Source organism: Exophiala oligosperma (assembly GCF_000835515.1).
Source record: "Exophiala oligosperma strain CBS 72588 unplaced genomic scaffold supercont1.3, whole genome shotgun sequence".
Lineage (NCBI taxonomy): Eukaryota > Fungi > Ascomycota > Eurotiomycetes > Chaetothyriales > Herpotrichiellaceae > Exophiala > Exophiala oligosperma.
Window position 1 is genome coordinate 284,145 of NW_015622820.1, and position 20,771 is coordinate 304,915.

The following is a 20,771-nucleotide window of genomic DNA, read 5'->3' on the forward strand; positions in this document are numbered from 1 at the left end:
CAGCAGGGAAGCAGGAAGGGAAAACAGGGTTAACTGCTGTGGAATGAAATCAGACACAAAGTTCCAAATATCCTCAAGACGGTGATGGTCGGAGTTCCATTGCTCGAGAAAGAGACTGTCCTCCTGCTGCATTCTCTCAAGTATATAACTTATTTTAACGATGAGAATACATATCGTTCCAGATGCCCAAGCCATGCAAAACGATACCCCCCGTATCGAATACTGCGTACAGCTACTCCTACCTCACAAGACAGAAATCCCTTATCTAGAGCTAAATTGTTGTCGCCGTGGAAAAAGTGGGGACCGGGAGACTTGATATTCTGATAAGCAACAAAACTCTCCACCAACAAGATGTCCCGACATACACACAGTACTGTAAGTGTCCTTGGCTTCGGTGCCCGCGGGTTTGCGGGAATGCGAGGCTGGCGAGGCGCGTTCGAACCGTCCTTTCGCCTCTTCGCAACGACATTCCTGCCACCAGCATTAACCGGAGGACGGGAACACACGTCCTCACTTATCGTGCTTCCTGAAACAAATCGGTCGGGGTCCTGGTTCCGATTGATTAAACGACAATCAACCCCTCAAAAGCTTTTGCAAATCACGTACAGTCATCGATTCGAGGTATCAAAAAATACCCAGAACCAACCTTTTTCATGGTCCCGACGAGGCTTCCTCCGACTCCGTACATTATATAATAGCCGCCCCCATGTGTGGGTCGCGGCAAGTTAAAGGAGACTCAACAGGACTTGTGAACAATGTCTCAAAATTTCATAAGATCACGACCTTGATATCCACGATATCATCAATCAACAACAACAACAACAACGGAAATACTACTATCTCGTATTCCACCGGACCAACAAGCTACCGATTACTCTTTCGCTAAGAGAGAAACAGAGAGATCATGATACCTGCTCCTCATCCAGCCAGCCCGGAGTTTCAGCAACTACCTTCGTGGGCCAGAAAACTCCTCAACCGGCCACTGGTGGAGATTCGACGTGGTTTGTCCTTTGACTATGATCCGCCCACAGAAAATCATTCGGTCGTGGTGTTGACGGCACCTTCAGGGAGGTACGTCGACGTCCGATTCGCTTCTGGCTCGAAGGACGACCGATACGAAGGGATCAAGAAGTCGGACGGTTTCAACGGTTTTGCCACCGCCGGACTCTCGACTTCTTGGTTACCCGGGGGCACAGACAGCTGTCCGGAGTACGACTGCGTGGCCCACGTCAAGTGGGAACACCCCATCGACTCGTCCCGAGAGTTTGGGGTCGACGGCGCCGACATGTATTTGTTGTCGAACGGGGACGTCATGGAGGTTGGGTTCTTGACCGTCAAGGGCAAGACGAAAATGTTCAAGGAGTACTGGCTCGGAGCCAAGTTGAGCTCCTCCGAGCCATCCTTCCTGGTGGTCGAGACGGCGAAAGAACAACACAACCCGGATTCTGGCGGCAACGGATTGATCATGCGGATCGACGGTTACTGTCAGGGAATACTACAGACAGACACCGAGTTCTACGCGGAGCGATGGCAATTTCAACAAGTAAATGGAGGACGTTGGGCAAAGGACCCGAAGAGTACCTCTGGAGCCGAGAAACTTCCCTGTGAATGGGCGATGGCGGCGACCACGAAACTGGGAGATTCAATCGTATTTGGTGGTAGGACATGGCGAGTGGTAGAATCTGACAAAAGCTAATCATTCGGCTCGGTGTGACTTTGTCAATTATCATTGATATCTTGGGATTTACTTGCTTATGGTTTGGTTGTAGATAGCTCATCTTAGGACAAAAAGGCGTCTTCAGGATGCTCTAGCTGATGGCGGCTGCTCAGTACATGACCGGCTAATCGGCATTTGAAAGACTCGAAAGGTTTGGTGGTTCCAAAATACATCTATTGAAATAGAATATCAGGAGTTATCTTTGAAAGAGAGAATCATGACGATGTAGTTTCTATAGCTGCAAGAACTGCCTTGGTGGTCGCTACGGCACCAAAGATTCCGCCTTCTTCGCAGACGCTTGCTACGGCAGCTTCGTGTAAATGCCGTTGTCCAGCCGCCGAAGCGTCAGAGACAAGAAGACAATCCAGTCCCATGTCATCTGTGGTGGATAGTCAGAGAAATTTCTCGCAGAGTAATATAACGAACACAGGAAAAGCGGCAGCCACGGGATTTTGGGCAAGGGAAGGGGGTAACTTACTGCCGTCCCTCATGGTACTCGTCACGCACACATCCGTGGTGACTCCACAGATGACCATGTTCTTGATGCCACGATTGTCCAAGAGCAACTTCAAATCGGTATGTTGAAAGGCACTCCTGCCGGGTTTGTCGATGACAGGCTCCGACGGCAAAGGGGCCAGCTCCGGGATAATCTCATGGCCCCTTTCGCCGCGGACGAGGAGTCTGCCAAGAGGGCCCGCGTCGCCGATGCCCTTGCCACTGGGGTTGTTGCGACTGCGCAGGAGTTCTCGGCTCGAGAGGGTGGACAGGTCTGGTCGGTGGCCTTCGCGGGTGTGGTAGACCTGGTATCCGCCCTTTCTAAAAGCGTCCAGGAGAGCCTGGATACGAGGGATTATCGCCCTCGTAGATTCTATCGAAAGTCCTTGTGCATCCAAGTAACCTCCAGGCGCACAGAAATCCACCTGCATGTCAATGACGATGAGGGCAGTGTTGTCTGGGGCCAGGGAGAAATTGTGTGGCCACTTGTATGGCTGGGATTCAACCGCAGAAGAAGATCCTCTCTTTTCACCCATGCTGGTGATAGGTTCTGCGAGGCTTTATCCAAAGGGCAACTCGTAAAAAGTGCGAACGTGCCTTGACGAATTCTGAAAGCTGGATGAATCCCTGATGGATTTTCCCTTCAATTCCGAATCTCTTCTCGGCAACCAAGATCTCGTGGCTCGTGCTCAAAATTCCCGTAGTGACAATAGTATATCGGGATGTCCTGGTTCGTTGAAATCTGACGTGCCCAAGGGTACAGTGATGCATGTAATTCAGACCATGCGATGCTTTAACGACGCATTCATAGTCGCGTTCATTTCTCTCTTATCGTTAATGAATTTTCATTTGCTCTTCGTATTTGCTTAGCATTAGGTCCCGGTTCTAGAAACCTGAGTGGCCCACAGATATTTCAGCGGAGATGCGCGGCGATACCTGCTCGAGTAGGTAATTGTACTATTCAGAGAGACGGCAGAGATATGTGAGTCCAGACTAGATCCACTGCGGGACCCCAGAAAAGGTCGTCTTGAAGCAACCGAGAAGACGGCAAGGCTGACCTGTCCGCGGAAAGCCGAAGTCATGGCCATGTGCTCTGGAGGTCGACTTTGCGAGTTTAGGGTCTCAGGCTGCTGCTAGAACCCACGCAGATGGTGCAGGCTTCTATGTCGTTCTGATATGTCTAACAAGATGACGGAGGGGGTCTTCTTCGACGTAAAGGCCAATCTTGGGTTTGTCTTATTCCGATGGTTCGGCTGAAAGATGTCGCTTTCTCCAGGTAAAAGACACACCCAGCGCATTTGACCTCTCAAGTTTCCTCAAAAAGTACTGAAGCTCGGAGTCGTCTTTCGCCACTATGAAGGTCAATAGTGAGAAGAGGGCAGTGGCCTGCAAGCAGGAGGTACAGATATCATCGGCGGATGTTGCAAAATCATTTGCATCTAACGTCCTGTCAACGGGCAAGTCGAAGATTCCAACTTTGATCCCTCGGGTCGACAACCCATACGACTATTCGAACCGGCAGAAATGGTTCATCACTACCATCGTCACAATTGCTGCAGCCGCGGCACCGATGGGTGCAGCCATGTTCTATCGTAAGGCTTGGTCCAGGAGAAGGAGATGCAGCGTCGAGCGAGCTAACAACTCTGCGCAGCTGCTTTGCCCAACATCTCTAAAGATTTCGAGGTCTCAAAGACCACCACAAACCTCTCCGTCGCATTGTATATGCTTTCAATGGGCATCTTTCCCCTGTGGTGGTCCTCTGTCTCCGAGAAGTCTGGGAGAAGGGTGGTCTATCTGATTTCTTTCTTTTTTAATGTCGCCTTTACGCTTGCTTGTGCATTCAGCACGAACATGGGAATGCTGATAGGCTTCAGAGTCCTTGCTGGTGGAGCTGCCTCTTCAATGCAGTCCGTAGGTGCAGGCACGGTTGCTGATATCTGGGAATCATCTCAAAGAGGCCGTGCCATGGGAATCTACTATCTAGGACCACTGTTGGGGCCTTTGATTGCACCCATCATTGGAGGTATTCTGGCACAGCGTTTCGGATGGCGGAGTGACTTGTGGTTCCTCACTGCTTTCGGGGCTGTGGTGTTCATGCTCGTCATCTTCGCTCTGCCGGAGACTCTGATCAAGCAAAATAGCCAGATTTCGCCACCCACGTCGACTGACTCACCTCAAGGGCTGCCGGCTGTTTCGAGCAAATCAACAAAGACGTTTTCCAGAAGCGCTGCACAGTGGTTCCAACGTGGCTTTGTCGACCCTTTGAGGGTAGTGCTGTACCTACAATTCCCTGCAGTCCTCATTGTGGTATATTACGCGGCTATAACATTCGGGTCCCTGTATGTCCTGAATATCTCAGTCCAGTCGGCATTCGCCGATGCACCGTACAATTTTTCGGCACTGATAATAGGCCTACTTTATGTCCCGAGCTCCTTAGGCTACGTCGCAGCATCTCTGTTGGGTGGGCCGTGGGTAGACCGAATCATGATTCGAGAAGCCATAAAAGCTGGTCGTCGTGATGCAAGTGGCCACCTGATCTATCTTCCGGAGGATAGAATGCAAGAGAATGCATGGATATCTGCCGTAGTGTATCCCGGGTCTTTGATCTGGTATGGCTGGACCGTCCAGTACAAACTGCATTGGATCATACCATCGATCGCCACATTCTTCTATGGTGCTGGATCAATGTTGGTTTTCAGCGCCACAACAACAATGCTGACCGAGTTCATGCCACGAAAGGCTAGCAGCGGAGTTGCTCTAAACAACCTCGTCCGGAATATCTTCAGTTGTGTTGGGGCTATTGTGGGACAGCCTTTGATTTCCAAAACGGGTCACGGATGGCTCATGACCCTGGTCGGGCTGGTTGCTTGTACCAGTGGACTCGCATGCTTGTGGATGTTGGGGAACAATGCCGATAAATGGAGAGCACACATGGACAAGAAATTGAGCAATGGGTCTCTGGAATAAAATGAGCGAAATCCAGCTTTTGCTTCCTGATGCCGTACGTCGGGTCCTGCAGAATTTTCATAGTGCGAAGGAGGGAAGATGTCACGACTCAGGTGTTGGTACATGGACTTGACCTTTGCAGGCAGCATGAACACATATAACCCCTTCAGTACCCATCTCGGCGCCCAGCTGGACCTCGCTGCAACGGCCCCTGCGCAATGGCATTGGGAGCGTCCAGAAGCTGCATGTAGTATTCCGTGAACAGGTCGCTGACCTGATAGCTCTCAGGTCCAGACACGAGATCAATTTGTCCCCAATCCCAAGTGTCCAAGCCAAGTTCCATGGTCATGTCTTGATCTATAAATTCAGACTGATGTCCTGGCAAACTCTCATTTTGACTGGCTGAGAAGCTCAGCCCGCCAATCTGATTCCAAACGTCTGGTTGCCGTTGACCGCTGACCGCTTGTCGCGCCTCCACGCATGTCCGGGCAAGATCGTTTAGCACCCGGCAAAGCTGGAAGAGTTTATCCGCTTGGCTTGACAAACCTTTCCATGGTTCCAAAGATGTCATGAAGCGCTCGATAAGCTGAAGATCTTCAATCGCAGACCCTTCGACACCATGGCAAAAAAGAACAATGAATGGTATAAAGGGCTGAAACAAGATGATCCTGTTCCGAAAAGAAGAAAGGGTGGTTAGTGATGATAGACATACACGACCAGATCTACCTGACAGATTTTAAGACTTACCAGTGCATATATGCTGTTGCCAACGTCGGAGATTTCTCGACAAGCTCGATACATTCAAGGTGTACGTGCATTGCCTCCCTGGCCATTTCGATACAATCATCGGAGAAGGTTCTTGAGACGCTTCGTGAGACACCGTCAGGGATTGGAGGGATCGAGCGATAGATGAGAGTCAGAGTCGATAACATAGCTAACTCATCCGACATGGACAACATTGTGGCAATCTCAATGCCTTTGCCAGCAGCGTTATGGCGAGCTCTTTCCCGTTCTTCGTTCATCTTCTTCACCCTCGCCCGGAGGATGCCCGCACATCTCTGTGCTGTCTCCTTTCGCTGCTCAACATGCCGAGCCAACCCGGCTGGACTATACAATTCCTCATATATCTTTCCTTGAACTTCTGCATGCACCATGAAATTGTGAATGGTTTCTCTGTGGCATTCAAACTCTCCTAGGTGTTCGAGCTGTCGTGGTAGAGTAATCTCATAATCTTGAAGGATCGGCGGACGTCCTAATCGAAGAGCCAAAGCCCTGTCCAGAATATAAGCGAGCCAGAAAAGCACTGCTCTCTGCCTTCTCACATCGTCGTTTTCTCCGGGTTGGTTTGTGGCTCTATGATAACCTAGAGTCAAGCACAACTGACAGGCTGCGGTATTGAGGCGCCACGCGAGAGACGGTTTAGAAATTTCGATGGCATAACTGGCGCCCATCACGAGGGCAATTACATTCTCGCGCTGTGCTGGTAAGAGCAGGTTCAAATGAGCCAAGACTGTCTCCAGATTATCCCGGCAGATGTTGAGATGAGCTTGATGACTGGCAATCAATCCTTCGTCACCTGAATGTCGCGCGAGAACCATTTTCTCCTGCAAAATAAAGTACAATCCGGCATTGGCGATCACAAATGTGGCTTGTGTGAAGGTGTCGGTCGCGAAATAGATATTGCGGCACTGTTCGGTAAAGTACTCGATATTACCAAAAACACAGATCAATGTAAAGGTCAGGGGCACCTTTTTCTTAAGTTCGCGGAGGATGGGCAATATGAATTCCAAGGGAGGCATGGGCAAGTTCCCAAGCCCATCTTGGCCCAAAGGCTTCTCATGAGCAAAGTGATCATCATCCTTTGTTTTCTGCATCTGCAGAAGCTCGTGTAAAGCAGCCATAGCTGCCCTGAGTTTCGGTCCAGCGTCCCTATAGGAACGGTGTTGAACAGCATGATCAACAAAGGTGCTGGCGAAGGCTGCGTGGGCAGTTATAGAGCTATCGCCTTCGAAGCCCGGTCCTTGAGCATCGAAGCAGGTACTTTTACCCTTGGTAGAAAGCAAGCTCTCAACCGAATAGCTCCTTGAGTGCTTTTCAGAAGGCCGTGTCGCCTTTGCTGATGTCGGCAGTTCTGGGGAGGCGTTTGATGGGTTTGCATGTAGAACAGACTCGATTCGCCGCTGAGCCCGAGAAAGGGTGTGAAGACCCTTTTCAATTCTGGAGAGGCCATGCTCGATCTGATCGATCTTCCTTTCGCTACAAATCTCAGTGTATCAGCATATGATTCTATCCAGTGGCGCCACATTGGAACTTGAAACAAGTCACGCAGCACAACCTATACAGCCAGCAACTTAAGACCTATGTAGGCCTTGAGACAACATACTACTGAGTTGAGATCAAAATACGCTGCCTTGGCTCTCTGGTCTTCTGGCCAGTGCTTGTGAAGGAGCAATGTTGGCCTATGGTCGAACAATGGGCACAGGGAACATGTCTATTACATCGTATCTGCTGGCGGTCAGTAATGCTTCAAGTTGGAGTATTCTTCGAGCTCGAGTGTCGACTTGCTTTTCTCACTCGACATTGGTCGCACTGGAAACAGAGTTAGTGTGTCAATACGTAGTACATTTGCAACGCAACAAGAAGGAAGGGATTCACTACTTACAGCGCGTCTCACCACGTCCCCAAATATTGTTGGCGCCGTCATCTCGGTATGCGGCTCTGCTGACATAATGTCGGGTATTCCACGTGATCGTCATAGGTCGCAATACACTGGCGATGCCAAATGGATAAAGCTACTCAGTAGTGTCCTCAATGAATACCCCGTACCCATACCTTCGTGCTTGCAGAAGACCTAATATGAAGCTGGCAGCGTGTGCAACAGCATGGCCAAGTATTTATCGCAAGCCGCGGAGAGCCGTTGATAAGAGAGGGAGGCTGTCATTCGTCGCTTGTAGCGGATTTTGAGGATCCATTTCACTGGCATATCAGAGTAAAGATAAGGCCATAAGTCACACCCTCATCTAAAAGTTCCGGCAATCAATGCAGAATGGAGTAGCGAGGACGAGCACAGTCAAACTTACATTGTACTCCGTAGTATTGATATACAGACGATGTTTCAAGGCGTCCTCCGGACATGCTCCCCGGCCTCCATGATTGGTGCTGAGTGTCCTTACGCTGATGGTCATATACTACAATTGTCCCAACACTAAAAGTACTCGTACGGGACACTGATTTCTTCTCTTTCGTCTTTCGTGGATACTAGGTACCTGCCTAGGTATTCTGGGCGATAGGTATTACGCACACCCATCTCTGCATTACGCACAATGCTATACTTATTGGAGTACCCCCCAATGGCCAATTTTCGAACCAATCTGAGTTAAATAGTAATCGGACAAAACACAAATAAATCAAGAGACATGCTTAAGGATAATGGGAATGGCGAGCACCGAGACATTAATAAGGGCAGTAATAATAGTGGTTGTGACTCTTAGGAACATTGGTTCAAGACTGAAGAGCTGAGGTTTGGCCGGGTCCAACGTGTCAAGTCAAAATAAATTGCGCGCAGATTCTGAACAAGGGTTCAATGATAACAATGACATGGTGAAGGCTCGTGAAGCCATGTGGCTTTCGGCAAACCACGCTGAGGATATGTGAGATTGGCTTCTTGTCCATACAGATACGTAGTTGGCGCGCTTAGTTTGTGAACGACAGCGGCACGACGGCGAATTATGGGTGGAAGAAAAAGGGGCATTGAACCCCCCAATGAAAAGTCAAACTAGGTGACTTTGGAGAACACTAGGTGCCCAACATGCCTAAACTACCAGGTACATCCTGGGGACTTGTTAGGCATATGTAGGCTCAGAGAATGATTATTAACCCCCCCTACTTCGGTATTCTGTAGTGGAAATCAGGTACTCCAGAAGTGCCAGGAAAATAGGCGGTACAGGAATAACAAGTGCATTGCAACAATACGAGCTTTTATTGCTCGGAACACACGTACAAACAGTACAGACTATTACTAACAATAGAGAGCACAGTGTCCGTATTATGTCGTGTCGCGCTCGCCACCATGACAATGTTATTTATTGACCTGCAGATCTTCTTGTGGCATGGGATTTGGTACTAAGAAGCCCATCCCTGTCCCTCCCCTTCTCCCCAGCGAGCGCTGCGGAATTTGTGCATCGCCTTTCCCAGTCTCCCTGACGAATGCTTGTATCCCATTCTCTGTATTATCAATTTTGTGCCTGGCATCTGTAACACCATCCACTATTCTTAGATCCTGTTGGCGGCTGAGGTCACAAGAGCACTGCATTGTGTATACTTACCTCAGTACCTACTTACAAAGACCCAAGGCATCCTACGCCAACAGTCAGCCCGCCCCCGGCGTTCAAGAAAAAGAAACGGAGTATCCATAGCTGTACTAACCGTCGGCAAAATAGCACGACAGCGCATCGGCATCCGCAGTGGCTGCCGAATACCAAATAAACTGGCCTCTCCATTGACTCCGTACTTTCGCCTTGCCAAGTGCCCTGAGCGATTGTGGCATCCAACACAGCAGCCGGTGAAGCACTGTCATTCACCACGCGACCTGCGTTTCTTGTACAACAATTCTGCGCCCATCTAAACCTCATTGTCCAGCTTTCCTCCCAGTCATTCCTTTGTAACAGTAGGTGAGTCTACACACGCACCCACCTGATGCGCCTCGCGAGGAGAATTCACACTTGTTCTGCCTCGCAACCGAACATCTACGCTTATTCAAGAGACTGACTGTCGATGGTTCTTCAGCGCTGGAACGCCATTCTATGTCTCACTCAGTCCTCACTTCACGAGTTACGACTGTCCACGGCCTGTTATATTTCGACCACTTTCCTCCGCCTCTGTACCACCACTAACTGCCTCTCCTGACCAACCGCGACCGATCGCATCGACGTCAACATTGCGAAGATGTTTTGGCGCTTTGGAGGTTACTCCAATATCTCAACAATCGACACCCTCCTTGACAAACCCAATGTGAAGCTCGAAGATTTGCTGGAAGAGTCGGATCTAATTCAAGAACTCAAATCCCACCACACAAAATTGATCGAGTTCCTCCGTGAGGATGCCCATCTCCACACCCTGCTGCAATATGTTATAACTCCGGGTCCCTCTACCGATGAGTTCGACGAGGATGAAAAGGGCAAGGATCCAGTTATGGAGGATGAACAGGAGAACAACGATGATGAAGAGCAAGAGAAGGCGGAGAAGAGACGACTGAAATACGCCTTTGTCGCCTGCGAGATTCTCTCCTGTGAAACATGGTCGATTACTGAATCCATCATGGCCAACACGCCGTACCTGGTTGAATTCTGGGACTTTTTGCGTCGACCAGCTCCATTGGACCCTCTTCAAGCCGGCTACTTCACCAAAGTCAATGAGACTCTACTGGAAAAGAAGACGGAAGACATGCTGGATTTTTTCCGATCCCTCCCTGGCATTGTTCCCGCTATCCTTCAACACGTGGACTGCCCCATGGTGATGGACCTGTTGCTCAAAATCATCAGCTTGGAAAAGTCAGATGGCGGAGCAGGCATTGTCGATTGGCTGCATGATCAAGATCTTGTTCCCATGCTGCTGTCGAATCTCTCTCCAGAGTGCAACTCGTCCACTCAGACTTCTGCTGGTGACTTTCTCAAAGCCATAATTACGATATCGGCAAATGCTGCACAGGACCAGCAGTCTTGTATAGGCCCAAACAGCCTGACTCGACAACTTGTATCGGAGAAATGTATTTCCCAGCTTATCTCCTACATGCTTAAGGGCGGCAATCCTCTCACCGTTGGTGTTGGCATCGTCATTGAAGTCATTCGGAAGAACAATTCTGACTACGATCCGGATCAAGGACATAGCACTGATACTCCTCCCACGAACCACGACCCCATCTATCTTGGTACTCTGCTGAGGCTGTTCGCTCAACACGTGCCTGACTTTACAGAACTTATCCTCAGTTCGAAACATACTGTCACGAAAGGCGAAATCACGACCATCGAGGAGAGAGGTGTGCTGAAATCTGCATGGGGCACTCACATTGAACCTTTGGGTTTTGACCGATTCAAGACGTGCGAACTGATGGCAGAGCTTCTGCATTGCAGCAACATGGGTCTGTTGAACGAGCCTGGAAGCGAAGAGATCATTAGAGAGCGAGATACGGAGAGGGAGCGATTGAGAGAACAAGGAGCCTTCCTGACTCACAAACAGTCCGAAGATTCCGCTGTCGACATTTCGGTCTCCTCCTCGCGCTTCGAGAACGCATTCACCACTTCTGCGTCAGCTTCAACCGAAGAGCTCCGCATTGCTAATCTCGGAGATGAAGATGGCTTTGAGAAGGTTGCAGTTGCAGACGCAACCGAAGCTCCAAAAGAAGGCATCAAGAGCTTTGAACATGTATCAACAAAAGAGTCTACAACCTCGACTGAAAATCTGGATGAAACAGTGCGACGAATGAGTCTCGACAACCCCGAAGACACCGTCATGACATCCCCCCCAAATGAGCCCGAAGCGAATGTCCCTGAACACCCCGACGACAAGCCTGCGCCTCTGTTTTCATCTGATCCTAATAAAACACCGACGGCCAACAGTCCCGAACCTCAGACAAGCCCAAATGCCACGAAACAGGCGGCTCACACCAATCAACCGGAGGGTGACTCGTTTCAGACCGCTCAAGACGACACCATGCATAATTTGCTGCTAGAGCAGGACGCTGAATCACCAGTTGTTGGAGACTACCTCAAGATCATGTTCATCGAGAACAAGGTGGTGCCCACGATCTTGGTACGTTGGTTTCCCCTTCTTAGTACAACACTAACATCGCCGCAGTCTTTCTTTTTCCGCTTTCCGTGGAACAACTTCCTTCACAACGTAGTCTACGATGTTGTCCAGCAGGTCTTTAATGGTCCTATGGACCGAGGACATAATCGCCTAGTTGCCTTTGATCTCTTCGAAACTGGCCGCATCACAGATGCTATTATTGAAGGCCAGCGACGAAGCGATGAGGAGCAACAGAGCAAGAATATGCGGCTTGGCTACATGGGTCATCTCACACTAGTGGCCGAAGAAGTCGTCAAATTCGGCGAGCGACACCCCCGAGAACTTCTGTCCCCGACTGTTCAGGACTATATTTACTCCCAGGCGTGGGAAGAATACGTTACTAAAACGTTGGCCGAAACCAGAGAGCGTGACAACGCAATCCTCGGCGGCTTCCGACCTGACAATGGGCTCGGACCGAGACAAGCTGTGTTGAGCGCCGTTAATGCAGGACAGAGTTTCGGTGCATCGAGTGGCCTGGCTGCTGCCGGACTTGGTGGTCAACCTTTAGACAGTATTGACCTGTCGAATAATGGAAGCGCCACTAGTGCAGGTTACAATTCCAATGGTTCGCTCTCTAGTGGCTTTGGGAGCTCATCAGATGATGATGATGAGGATATGGATGATGCAGAGGAGGATGAGCATCGCCAGCTGGCAGCTGCTGATTCGGGTCTGACGGAAAATGTGAGTGTGACGAATAAACGACGACTGTTTATTTTTTAGGCTAATAATGCAGTCTGACCAGCCCGTTCCCTTGTTACCACCTCCGCCAGCACCACTAAACATCGAACCATCGCGTGCCCGTCGACGGTTGGCCGATCGTCTAGCGAGACACAGGCAAGAGGCTGAACAGGAAGTGGCCGCTTCGGAGTTTGGGTCCGAAGCAGATGACCCATTCGCTGCGTTGGGCAACGATGAAAGAGACCCCTTCTCACTGGATGAAGAGGAGCAAGACATTACTACGTTCGGAAAGCGCAAGGCTGAAGGAGCCAGTCACGATTTCTCGGTTAGTCGGGGACTGACAAGCTTGTTTGCGCCCAGCAGAGGCTCGTCACATGATGACTTCGAAGGGTCATTAGACGATTCATCATCTGATACAGGCTCCGACGTTGACCCCGAGAACCCGCCTCTAGAGGCTCGAACGAGTCTGGAACGGCGACCTCTGGAAGTTTTCGAAGATGAAGAAATGGGAGAAATGGTGGCCCCGACAGACGGCAGTAACAGCTCTGACGAGGAGGTACTGAGCCCGTTGGAAAAGGCCAAGTTGGGCCGTGCCTTTGGGATGAATGACCCTGACGAGCAGGACTCCGAGTTCGCAGGTCAGGATGATCATGACGATGACGACGATGGTGACCAACTTATTGAAATTGCAATGCCGGCGAGTTCAAAGAGAAAGTCGAGGGGTTGAGAGAACCTCTTGCCCTCCTCAATGGATCCGAGTCTCGATGCCGGCTCGATAATTTTGTGTCACAGCCAGTGTCAAGAGCCTGGGATCCAATCTGCTCGAGGGAAGAACAAGCGACGATCGCGACCGGGGAACATGGGCTATTCAGCTCCCCGTCCAAATCAACAACAGCACCTGTACCATAAGCGATGTAATCTGATACCCGATACCCATCCTCACCCACCCCATCATCACCACCAACAACATGCTGTGTTAATCAGCGATGGCGACAGAGAAACGAGATGAAACAACAGACAGACGACAGACGAAGAAGAAGCATGGTCATGGTTTAGATTAGAACCAGAGCTGGCCGCCATACATGCGACATATTGGAAAGGTTATGGCCTGGAAGTAATGTCTTGTACTCTCGAGGGGTGATGTCTCTCGAGCATAGATGGATGTTCTTTTCCGAGAACGAACCTCGATTGAAACGAGGAAACGGTCCTGCCAGCCACAGCCCATGCAGCGTGGAGATGTGCACTCTGCAGAACAAGAAAAAGGCTGAGCGGATATGTACAATAGGGGGTAGAGAGAGAGAGAGAGAGAGAGAGAGAGAGAGAGCTGTGTACTACAGAACAGCACAGATCAATCTATTACGTTGATGGAATTTCTTCATTCTTTGCCAATGCTGTCTAGTGTGTCTGGTATTTCCTTCCGTATCCCAGAAGAAACCTTGCGAATCGTTAAAGCTGTGACTTTACTATACAACGCCTTCTTCTCCTTCTTCGACATCCTGCTGATTCAGGAGGTCCTTTTTGGTTATTCCTCTCCTCCTTCTCCACTCCCAAACGCCGGCGTCTACTTCTTCCTTTGTCACTCCGTCCCTTACCAACCAAAAAGTCACTCCCAGTTCTGTCTCGACGTTTCGATTTCGAGATTCGTCGTCGAAAAAGAGCATGTCTTGGTAAGGGACGGCGTTACTCCCGCCGCTCTGTTTACCGGTCGCGGTTTGTATTCGACGAAAATGTGTGGTCTTGCTTCCAGGGTAAATTTGGGAATGTGTAAAAAAGTCTATGGCTCGAAGTGGTTTTGTAGATTGGAGTTTTCTCGTCGAGTCATTACCGGACATATCAGTGGTAGTGGTGGTCGAGGAGGGAACGTGAAGACCACGTAACATGTCCATGGCCAAATCTGGAGCGTGGGTTCGACTTGCCAACGACAAGGTGATGCCACGGTCTCTGCCGGCCGCCAGGATTGACGGAACGTCATTGTAAAAGGAAAAAGATTCGCCCCATCGGTCGAGCATGCGGGTGTTGTGTTGAGGGTGGGGGTTGGCTGGTTTGACGGGAGCAGAGACATGGGTGTCCACCCAGAACGGCCACAAGGTGTAGTCCAGGTCGAACACGATGAGGGTGGGAAGCGGGAGGGAGTCGGTGAATGTCGAAGGAGCGGCGGCGGAGGGAGGGAGAGGAGGCAGGGTTGTTTGGGACTTTTGTTTGGAGCGAGGCATTGTCGGAGGAGGATTTAGGCGATGAGAAGGAATAAAACAACTGAGAAAACAGAAGAGAACAAAGTAGACTGTAGAGGATACAGGATGGAAGGAGAAGGAGAGGGACACTAACGTCCAGAATCAATGACAATACAGAATAAAGATCCAGAAATATTTGGGTTGTTGCGGCTGCGCATGACGACGGCAAGGCAACTTTTTGAGATATCGATATACGGACTAGACGAGGCTGAGGCCTACAAGGCTGAGATCAAGCCTCGTCACGTGGGTGATCGATCAACAGGGCCACCATCTTTGTGTGATTACTAGATGACGGCATACATATGGCTATGTATTGAGGACACTTGCATTCTCTTACACCGATCTTTGCACATGGACGAGATATCATTCTCCAAACGAGGCTGTTGGCTTCTGAATTACGTGATTGGCCCATGTAGATTTCTCACCCGAGGAAAGACGGTCACGGAGATAACGAAGTAAAAAGACGGAGTCGGGCCCGATACTCGTTCATAAGTAAAAGCGTCATACAATAATTTTTCCCCCAGGCAGTTATTAGTAGTTCAATGTCGGTTTTACTTGCACGACCATGTGTGCACACGATCTTTCCCTTTGTTGAGATGCTGCCGTGAAACTGTCCTTTCTTCTGTCCTGACCTCTCTCTATCTTCTCATGGCCTTCGCAGCAGGGCGCATCTGCGCTCGCTGCAGCCATCATTATCACCACCACCACCTTGCATCTCCTCCGCCCGGCCGCTTATCACCGCAATCGCAGCAGCGTCGTTCATTCTCCCAGTCCTGGCCCCGACCAGCCTTCACACCTCCCACCCCTGCCTCGCTCGGCAAAGCGGTGCCCGCGAAACAGTTCAAACGGACGAGGAAATGGATAAGACGAGTGGCGTATCTCTCCCTCTTCGGTGCGGCGGCGTACGTGGTTGACAGGCAATTCTACGCCTCGAGCCTGACCCGGTGTACGCGGACGTTCGTGGCGGGCTTGACCACGGCGCTGGACTACAAGATCAACTTCCGTGAGGACCCACCATTTGCGGACGACATTGCAGAAGTGCACGCGCGCAATGCGACGAGGTTGTTCCACGTGCTGCGCGCGAATGGCGGCCTGTATCTCAAGATCGGACAGGCGATAGCCATGCAGTCCGCCATCCTGCCGCCGGAGTTCCAGAAGATGTTTGCCAAAATGTTCGACGATGCGCCGCAGAATGACTGGGCCGAGGTGCGGCAGGTCATCATGGAGGATTTCGGTGGGAAGACCCCCGAGGAGGTCTTTGGCGTCTCGTTCGATGGAGATCCTGAAGCTGGGGTCATGGAGAAGAAAGCCCGTGCCAGTGCGAGTGTTGCGCAGGTTCACTGGGCGAGATTGAAAGATGGTCGGGAGGTTGCCATCAAGATCCAGAAGAAGGAGATTGCACAGCAGGTTGGCTGGGATCTGTGGGCGTTCAAGGTCGTCACAAAGATCTACACCTGGTGGTTCGATCTTCCGCTGTACACTTTGGTGCCCTACATCACAGAGCGGCTGCTCCTGGAATGCGATTTCCAGGCCGAGGCAGAAAATTCCAAGCGTATGGCCGAGTTGGTGAAAGGTGAACCAAGGTTGCGGGACAGGGTTTACATTCCCAAGGTCTACGACGAACTTACCACGAAGCGCGTCATGACTGCCGAGTGGATTGAAGGTGTCCGACTGTGGGACAAGGACGCTCTGACACGACCGTGGCAAGGTGGTTGGAGAACGGGAAGCCCGGGGTGCCACGGTACACCACTTGATCCTCCGCAGACTCCCATCACTTCTCTCCAACACCGATCTCGCTCGTCGAACGAGGAACTGAAGCCAGATCGAAGTTACTGGCGTGGCAAGGACGGCAAAGGAGGACTCGGTCTCAACCTGAAAGAAGTCATGACGACCATGATCGACTTGTTCTCGGCGCAGATGTTCCTTTGGGGCTATGTACACTGCGATCCTCACCCAGGCAACATTTTTGTCCGTAGACTACCCAACGGACGCTCCGAGCTTGTCCTGATCGACCACGGCCTGTATATTCATATGTCGCCCAAATTTCGACACCAGTACTCCCTTTTCTGGAAGTCGTTGATGACATTCGACAATCAAACGCTCAAGGAAGTGGTGAGCGATTGGGGAGTGAACAATGCCGAGATCTTCGCCTCGGCGACCTTGATGCGTCCCTACGAGGGTGGCGATCACACCGTCTCGAAGCGCATCAGGGGCATGAGCGAGGCGGAGAGGAAGAAGCGCCACTACGAGATGCAGCAGGCCATGCGCAAGGGTATCAAGGAAATCCTGGGCGACGAAGAGAAATGGCCTCGAGAGTTGATCTTCATTGGGCGAAATATGAGGATTGTCCAGGGTAACAATCAATTCCTCGGCAGTCCCGTCAACCGCATCAAGATCACCGGAAACTGGGCAAGTCGAGCTTTGGCGGAGGACAAGAACTTGAGTTTCAGTGAACGGTGGAAGAACTTCGGAAGTCATTTGATCTTCAAGATGGTTCTACTCGCAACAGACGCTTATTTCTGGTACAGTAAGCTCAAGCAGTTTTTTGGTAGAGGGAAAGGCATGGACGACGACATGGAACAACAGATGCGGAAGATGGCAAAAGATTATGGGATTGAGATGAACCATAATGTTTTTGAAGGTTGATCATTTTTTTTACTGAATGTTGCATGTTGTGTCAGGTTGGCACAATACCTGTCTACCTACCTAGGTAAGGGTTTTTTCTGCTCATGGGTGTTGGGATTCTGCTAGAAGCTCTAGAAGGGATGATGTATATTAGATATAGACTCTTGCATGGGTGAGTACGTACAGGGACATATGATAGTAGCGTCAGTTGTGGGCGAGGCTGTGCGAGCTATAGGACACTGCCACAGTCTGCGGAATCAAATATATCCTCTCCACCGTGGCTCATCAATATGTACTCCGTACAGTATCCGTATAACTAACATCGTCCAGTGCAAAATGATTCCCATGCATCTCCACAAGATCCGCCTCAGCCTTGTCACTCACGTGCCTTGTTCTAGACAAGGCTGCGACCGACGGCGCGAGCCACTAAGCGGGAAGCCACTAAATATAGTCAGCTTTTTAAGGCCAGCCACGGACTAAATGTTTAATTTCAGCTTTCGCTCCCCGTGTGAAACGTTCGTCGAATGTTCGGTAAACTCATCAATAAAACAAGCTGCAGGATATCAATCAACCATTTCTTTTTATTTAGCTATCGAGTGTGTATGTGTGTGTGCGTGTGTGTTTTAGCATCAACGTCTTTGTCCGTCTATCCATTTTCTCCGTCCGTCCATCAGTATTTGGGGGAGTGGTCATGGAGTGAACGTTCTCTTTCTCAGGGGTTATTTTTATGTGTGTGTGTGTTTATAATTATTGACGGTCTTGGTTATAAACACTCTGAAGAAAAACCGGTGAATCATGGCGGACGAAGGACTGGCAGGGACAGTCATCGGCATTGCCAGGTCCGGCATCAAGCTGGCCGTGAAGCTTCACAGCTTTTCCGAGACGGTCACGACCGCTCGGATAGAGATCAAAGACCTAGCCAACAATGTGTCTTTGACGGCTTCGGTCTTGCACGAACTCGGGGTCAACCTCGATCAGGAGGACGATGATGACGACGACGACGACGAGGAGGAGGAGGAGGAGGAGGATGGCCGCGGCCGTATCTATTCGAGCTCGGCCACGGCCACAACGCGCGAGGTCACTCGGGAGTGCGAGGGCGTTTTTCGAGAGATTGACACCATCATCGGGAAAGCCATGCAGAGTGCCCGGGAACGAGGCGTGAAGAACGGTAAAGTGCCCGCCTTGTCGCCGCTCGAACGATTAAAGTATCCTTTTCTCCTCCCAAAAGTCGACCTCCTCGCCGCGAACCTCGAGCGACTAAGAAGCACACTGGTCCTGATGTTGAGCGTGTTGAGCTATGCTCGAGACATGAAAGCCGGGTAAGTTGATTGCTTCGTTTTCCCGGAAAGTCTTCATCTCTAGTCTGACAATGTTGCTGCAGGGATGTCAAAGAACCACAGGACGATCATTATCGGAAACTACTGCTGGAGAATCTGGTCACAGCCAACAAGGACGCCACGCGTAGGTACGAAGCGATGATCAAGGACCTGGGCGGAGAGACCGAGGCGTTTCAACAAGGCGACAGCAACAACAAAGACAACAGCCCTTCTCACGAGTCACGCCCGGATCCCCACGGCAGTGCCAGTGCCAGCCTTTCGCTCTCCATGATCAAACCCCCCGACTCGGACAATTCGTACGCCGACTCCAGCCCCCGTGCGAGGGCGGCGTCTACGATACAGGCCTGTCTCGACCGCGTCGAAAACGCCCTGGTCAAAGTCGAGCAGTCGTCGTCCGTGCTTCACCACTCTTCCGGTATTGTCGTAAGGGTTGAACTAGACAGGGACGCCCGCACGCAGCAGCAGCAAAGCCACCAGCCTCAGAAACCACGCATATCAGTCTCGGTGCTTCAAAAACAAACTCGTCGACGTCAGGATTCATTGCAGTCGCGGACCAACAGTACGAGGCGGAGTACAAACGGTCTCAGCCGGAGTAATACGTGGTATTCAAAAGTTTGGAACTCGATGCCTAGTCCTTACTCTGCCGTGAGTTCGATTCAACAGTACGTGCTATCTTTTCTTTCCTGCTCCTTCACACATCAAACCTCAGAAACTAACAAACTCTTCCAACAGGACACTTGACAATACTGGTCTTTTCCTCGCCACGGAACAAATCACCGAGGACGCCAACAATGTACTCACCTACAACCAAGCTTCAAACGGAGGAGGATACTACCAACCATACTCGAATGGCGACGATAGTCCCGACGACTCGGACTCGGGACCGACGCTGGCCGAGGCTTTTAGGGCAGCATTACCAGATGCATTGGTTTCGGGTCGCCGACCTGATCCTGCGTCGAGAGTTGGGGATATCGAAATGAACCCCGTCGGTATTACTGGTCACGCGCAAGGCGGCGACGCGTCAAGACCGTTGATGTCCGCTGACGCCATAGAGCACACACCTCGATTGGGACCCTTGCCGGAGGTTCGCGTGGAATTGGACACGCCGTCGAATGCATCGATTTCCCGCCCTGCCCCTGCCGCTCTGATCGAAGGGTCTGGCGAGACCTCTACCGGCAACGGCAATGGAAGCGGTAGCGGCACCGCCTACGAGTCTCGTGGAAACCCAGCCGCGGGAGGAGAAGGATGGTCTCCCGAACAGGACGCTCGCATGAAAGACATCCTCTCGGCCAGTGTGCAAGCTGCCATCGCTCAGGGTGAGAGTGAGGGTGCGACGATTGGACCACCACGACAGACCGCCGCGTCGTCGTCCCCGTCTTCATCAGATCCGAATAATAACAAGGCCACCACTCAAACAAATGGTGGTGGTGCTGAGAAAGTAGCAGAGACCATCGAGGAGGACGAGGACGCCATGGAAACCGTGGATCTGAGTGATACCAATAACAAAGGAAAGGGCAAGGGCAAGGCTAAAGCAGAAGAGCCCCAGTCGTCGGTCACCGGACTAGGAGTACTCATGGGGACGGCTGACGGTGCAGACGCCGTTGACCAATTGCTAGGTGAATGGACGACGTTGCGGCGTCAGCAGTAATGCAGCAGCTGCTGCTGCTGGGGTGGTAGTGCCGATGTCAAGGGATGGTCCGTCCTATGGGAAAGGTTCTTCTTTCTTCTTTTGAAAGGAATATCGAGGTGTGGGCATGTATGCTTATCAGGATCCGTTTGATGAAAATAGGTAAATAAGTCGAAGAGTAGGAACTGGACAAGGAAACAGGCTTCGCGAGTTATCAACAACCATGTAATTGTTTGCCTCAGGATTTCTTTTTCCTCTCTCTCTCTCTCACT

The 20,771-nt window shown here is 50.9% G+C and overlaps 7 protein-coding genes across 9 annotated transcripts; 4 read left to right on the forward strand and 3 right to left on the reverse strand.

Annotated features, from left to right (window-relative positions):
- Nucleotides 1-1,932: 1,932 nt before the first annotated feature.
- On the reverse strand, nt 1,933-2,748 carry PV06_02946 (uncharacterized protein; the record flags this gene model as incomplete). Its single annotated transcript, XM_016403691.1, has 2 exons — nt 1,933-2,096; nt 2,196-2,748. 2 exons carry the CDS (start codon nt 2,746-2,748, stop codon nt 1,933-1,935), a joined length of 717 nt encoding a protein of 238 aa, XP_016264696.1.
- Nucleotides 2,749-3,566: 818 nt separating this feature from the next.
- PV06_02947 (uncharacterized protein) lies at nt 3,567-5,179 on the forward strand (the record flags this gene model as incomplete). The annotated part of the gene is made up of 2 exons (XM_016403692.1): nt 3,567-3,804; nt 3,864-5,179. 2 exons carry the CDS (start codon nt 3,567-3,569, stop codon nt 5,177-5,179), a joined length of 1,554 nt encoding a protein of 517 aa, XP_016264697.1.
- A 142-nt stretch (nt 5,180-5,321) lies between these two features.
- On the reverse strand, nt 5,322-7,886 carry PV06_02948 (uncharacterized protein; the record flags this gene model as incomplete). The annotated part of the gene is made up of 5 exons (XM_016403693.1): nt 5,322-5,826; nt 5,906-7,414; nt 7,542-7,663; nt 7,733-7,747; nt 7,821-7,886. The coding sequence occupies 5 exons, from the start codon at nt 7,884-7,886 to the stop codon at nt 5,325-5,327; spliced, it is 2,214 nt and encodes a 737-aa protein (XP_016264698.1). The 3' UTR covers nt 5,322-5,324.
- A 1,749-nt stretch (nt 7,887-9,635) lies between these two features.
- PV06_02949 lies at nt 9,636-14,049 on the forward strand. 3 transcript variants are annotated; one of them, XM_016403695.1, is made up of 4 exons: nt 9,636-9,828; nt 9,944-11,965; nt 12,011-12,682; nt 12,735-14,049. In XM_016403695.1, exons 2-4 carry the CDS (start codon nt 10,103-10,105, stop codon nt 13,404-13,406), a joined length of 3,207 nt encoding a protein of 1,068 aa, XP_016264700.1. In that variant the 5' UTR covers nt 9,636-9,828; nt 9,944-10,102; the 3' UTR covers nt 13,407-14,049. The 3 variants fall into 3 exon arrangements, with proteins under 3 accessions (XP_016264700.1, XP_016264699.1, XP_016264701.1); XM_016403694.1 differs by having other exon boundaries at nt 9,636-11,965; XM_016403696.1 differs by having other exon boundaries at nt 12,011-14,049.
- On the reverse strand, nt 14,047-15,063 carry PV06_02950 (magnesium-dependent phosphatase-1). The gene has a single exon (XM_016403697.1). It carries the CDS (start codon nt 14,890-14,892, stop codon nt 14,143-14,145), a length of 750 nt encoding a protein of 249 aa, XP_016264702.1. The 5' UTR covers nt 14,893-15,063; the 3' UTR covers nt 14,047-14,142.
- A 377-nt stretch (nt 15,064-15,440) lies between these two features.
- On the forward strand, nt 15,441-17,801 carry PV06_02951 (uncharacterized protein). Its single transcript, XM_016403698.1, has one exon. The coding sequence runs from the start codon at nt 15,559-15,561 to the stop codon at nt 17,554-17,556; it is 1,998 nt and encodes a 665-aa protein (XP_016264703.1). The 5' UTR covers nt 15,441-15,558; the 3' UTR covers nt 17,557-17,801.
- A 245-nt stretch (nt 17,802-18,046) lies between these two features.
- On the forward strand, nt 18,047-20,747 carry PV06_02952 (uncharacterized protein). Its single transcript, XM_016403699.1, has 3 exons — nt 18,047-18,854; nt 18,917-19,534; nt 19,605-20,747. Exons 1-3 carry the CDS (start codon nt 18,331-18,333, stop codon nt 20,518-20,520), a joined length of 2,058 nt encoding a protein of 685 aa, XP_016264704.1. The 5' UTR covers nt 18,047-18,330; the 3' UTR covers nt 20,521-20,747.
- Nucleotides 20,748-20,771: the final 24 nt, after the last annotated feature.

Bases quoted from the DNA above. Each gene is read 5' to 3' on its own strand.
- PV06_02952 (XM_016403699.1), top strand. From the start codon at position 18,331: ATGGCGGACGAAGGACTGGCAGGGACAGTCATCGGCATTGCCAGGTCC. The intron at 18,855-18,916 runs GTAAGTTGATTG...ATGTTGCTGCAG, and splicing joins GCTCGAGACATGAAAGCCGG to GGATGTCAAAGAACCACAGG. The intron at 19,535-19,604 runs GTACGTGCTATC...CTCTTCCAACAG, and splicing joins GCCGTGAGTTCGATTCAACA to GACACTTGACAATACTGGTC.
- PV06_02950 (XM_016403697.1), bottom strand. From the start codon at position 14,892: ATGCCTCGCTCCAAACAAAAGTCCCAAACAACCCTGCCTCCTCTCCCT.
- PV06_02951 (XM_016403698.1), top strand. From the start codon at position 15,559: ATGGCCTTCGCAGCAGGGCGCATCTGCGCTCGCTGCAGCCATCATTAT.
- PV06_02949 (XM_016403694.1), top strand. From the start codon at position 10,103: ATGTTTTGGCGCTTTGGAGGTTACTCCAATATCTCAACAATCGACACC. The intron at 11,966-12,010 runs GTACGTTGGTTT...ACATCGCCGCAG, and splicing joins AGGTGGTGCCCACGATCTTG to TCTTTCTTTTTCCGCTTTCC. The intron at 12,683-12,734 runs GTGAGTGTGACG...CTAATAATGCAG, and splicing joins ATTCGGGTCTGACGGAAAAT to TCTGACCAGCCCGTTCCCTT.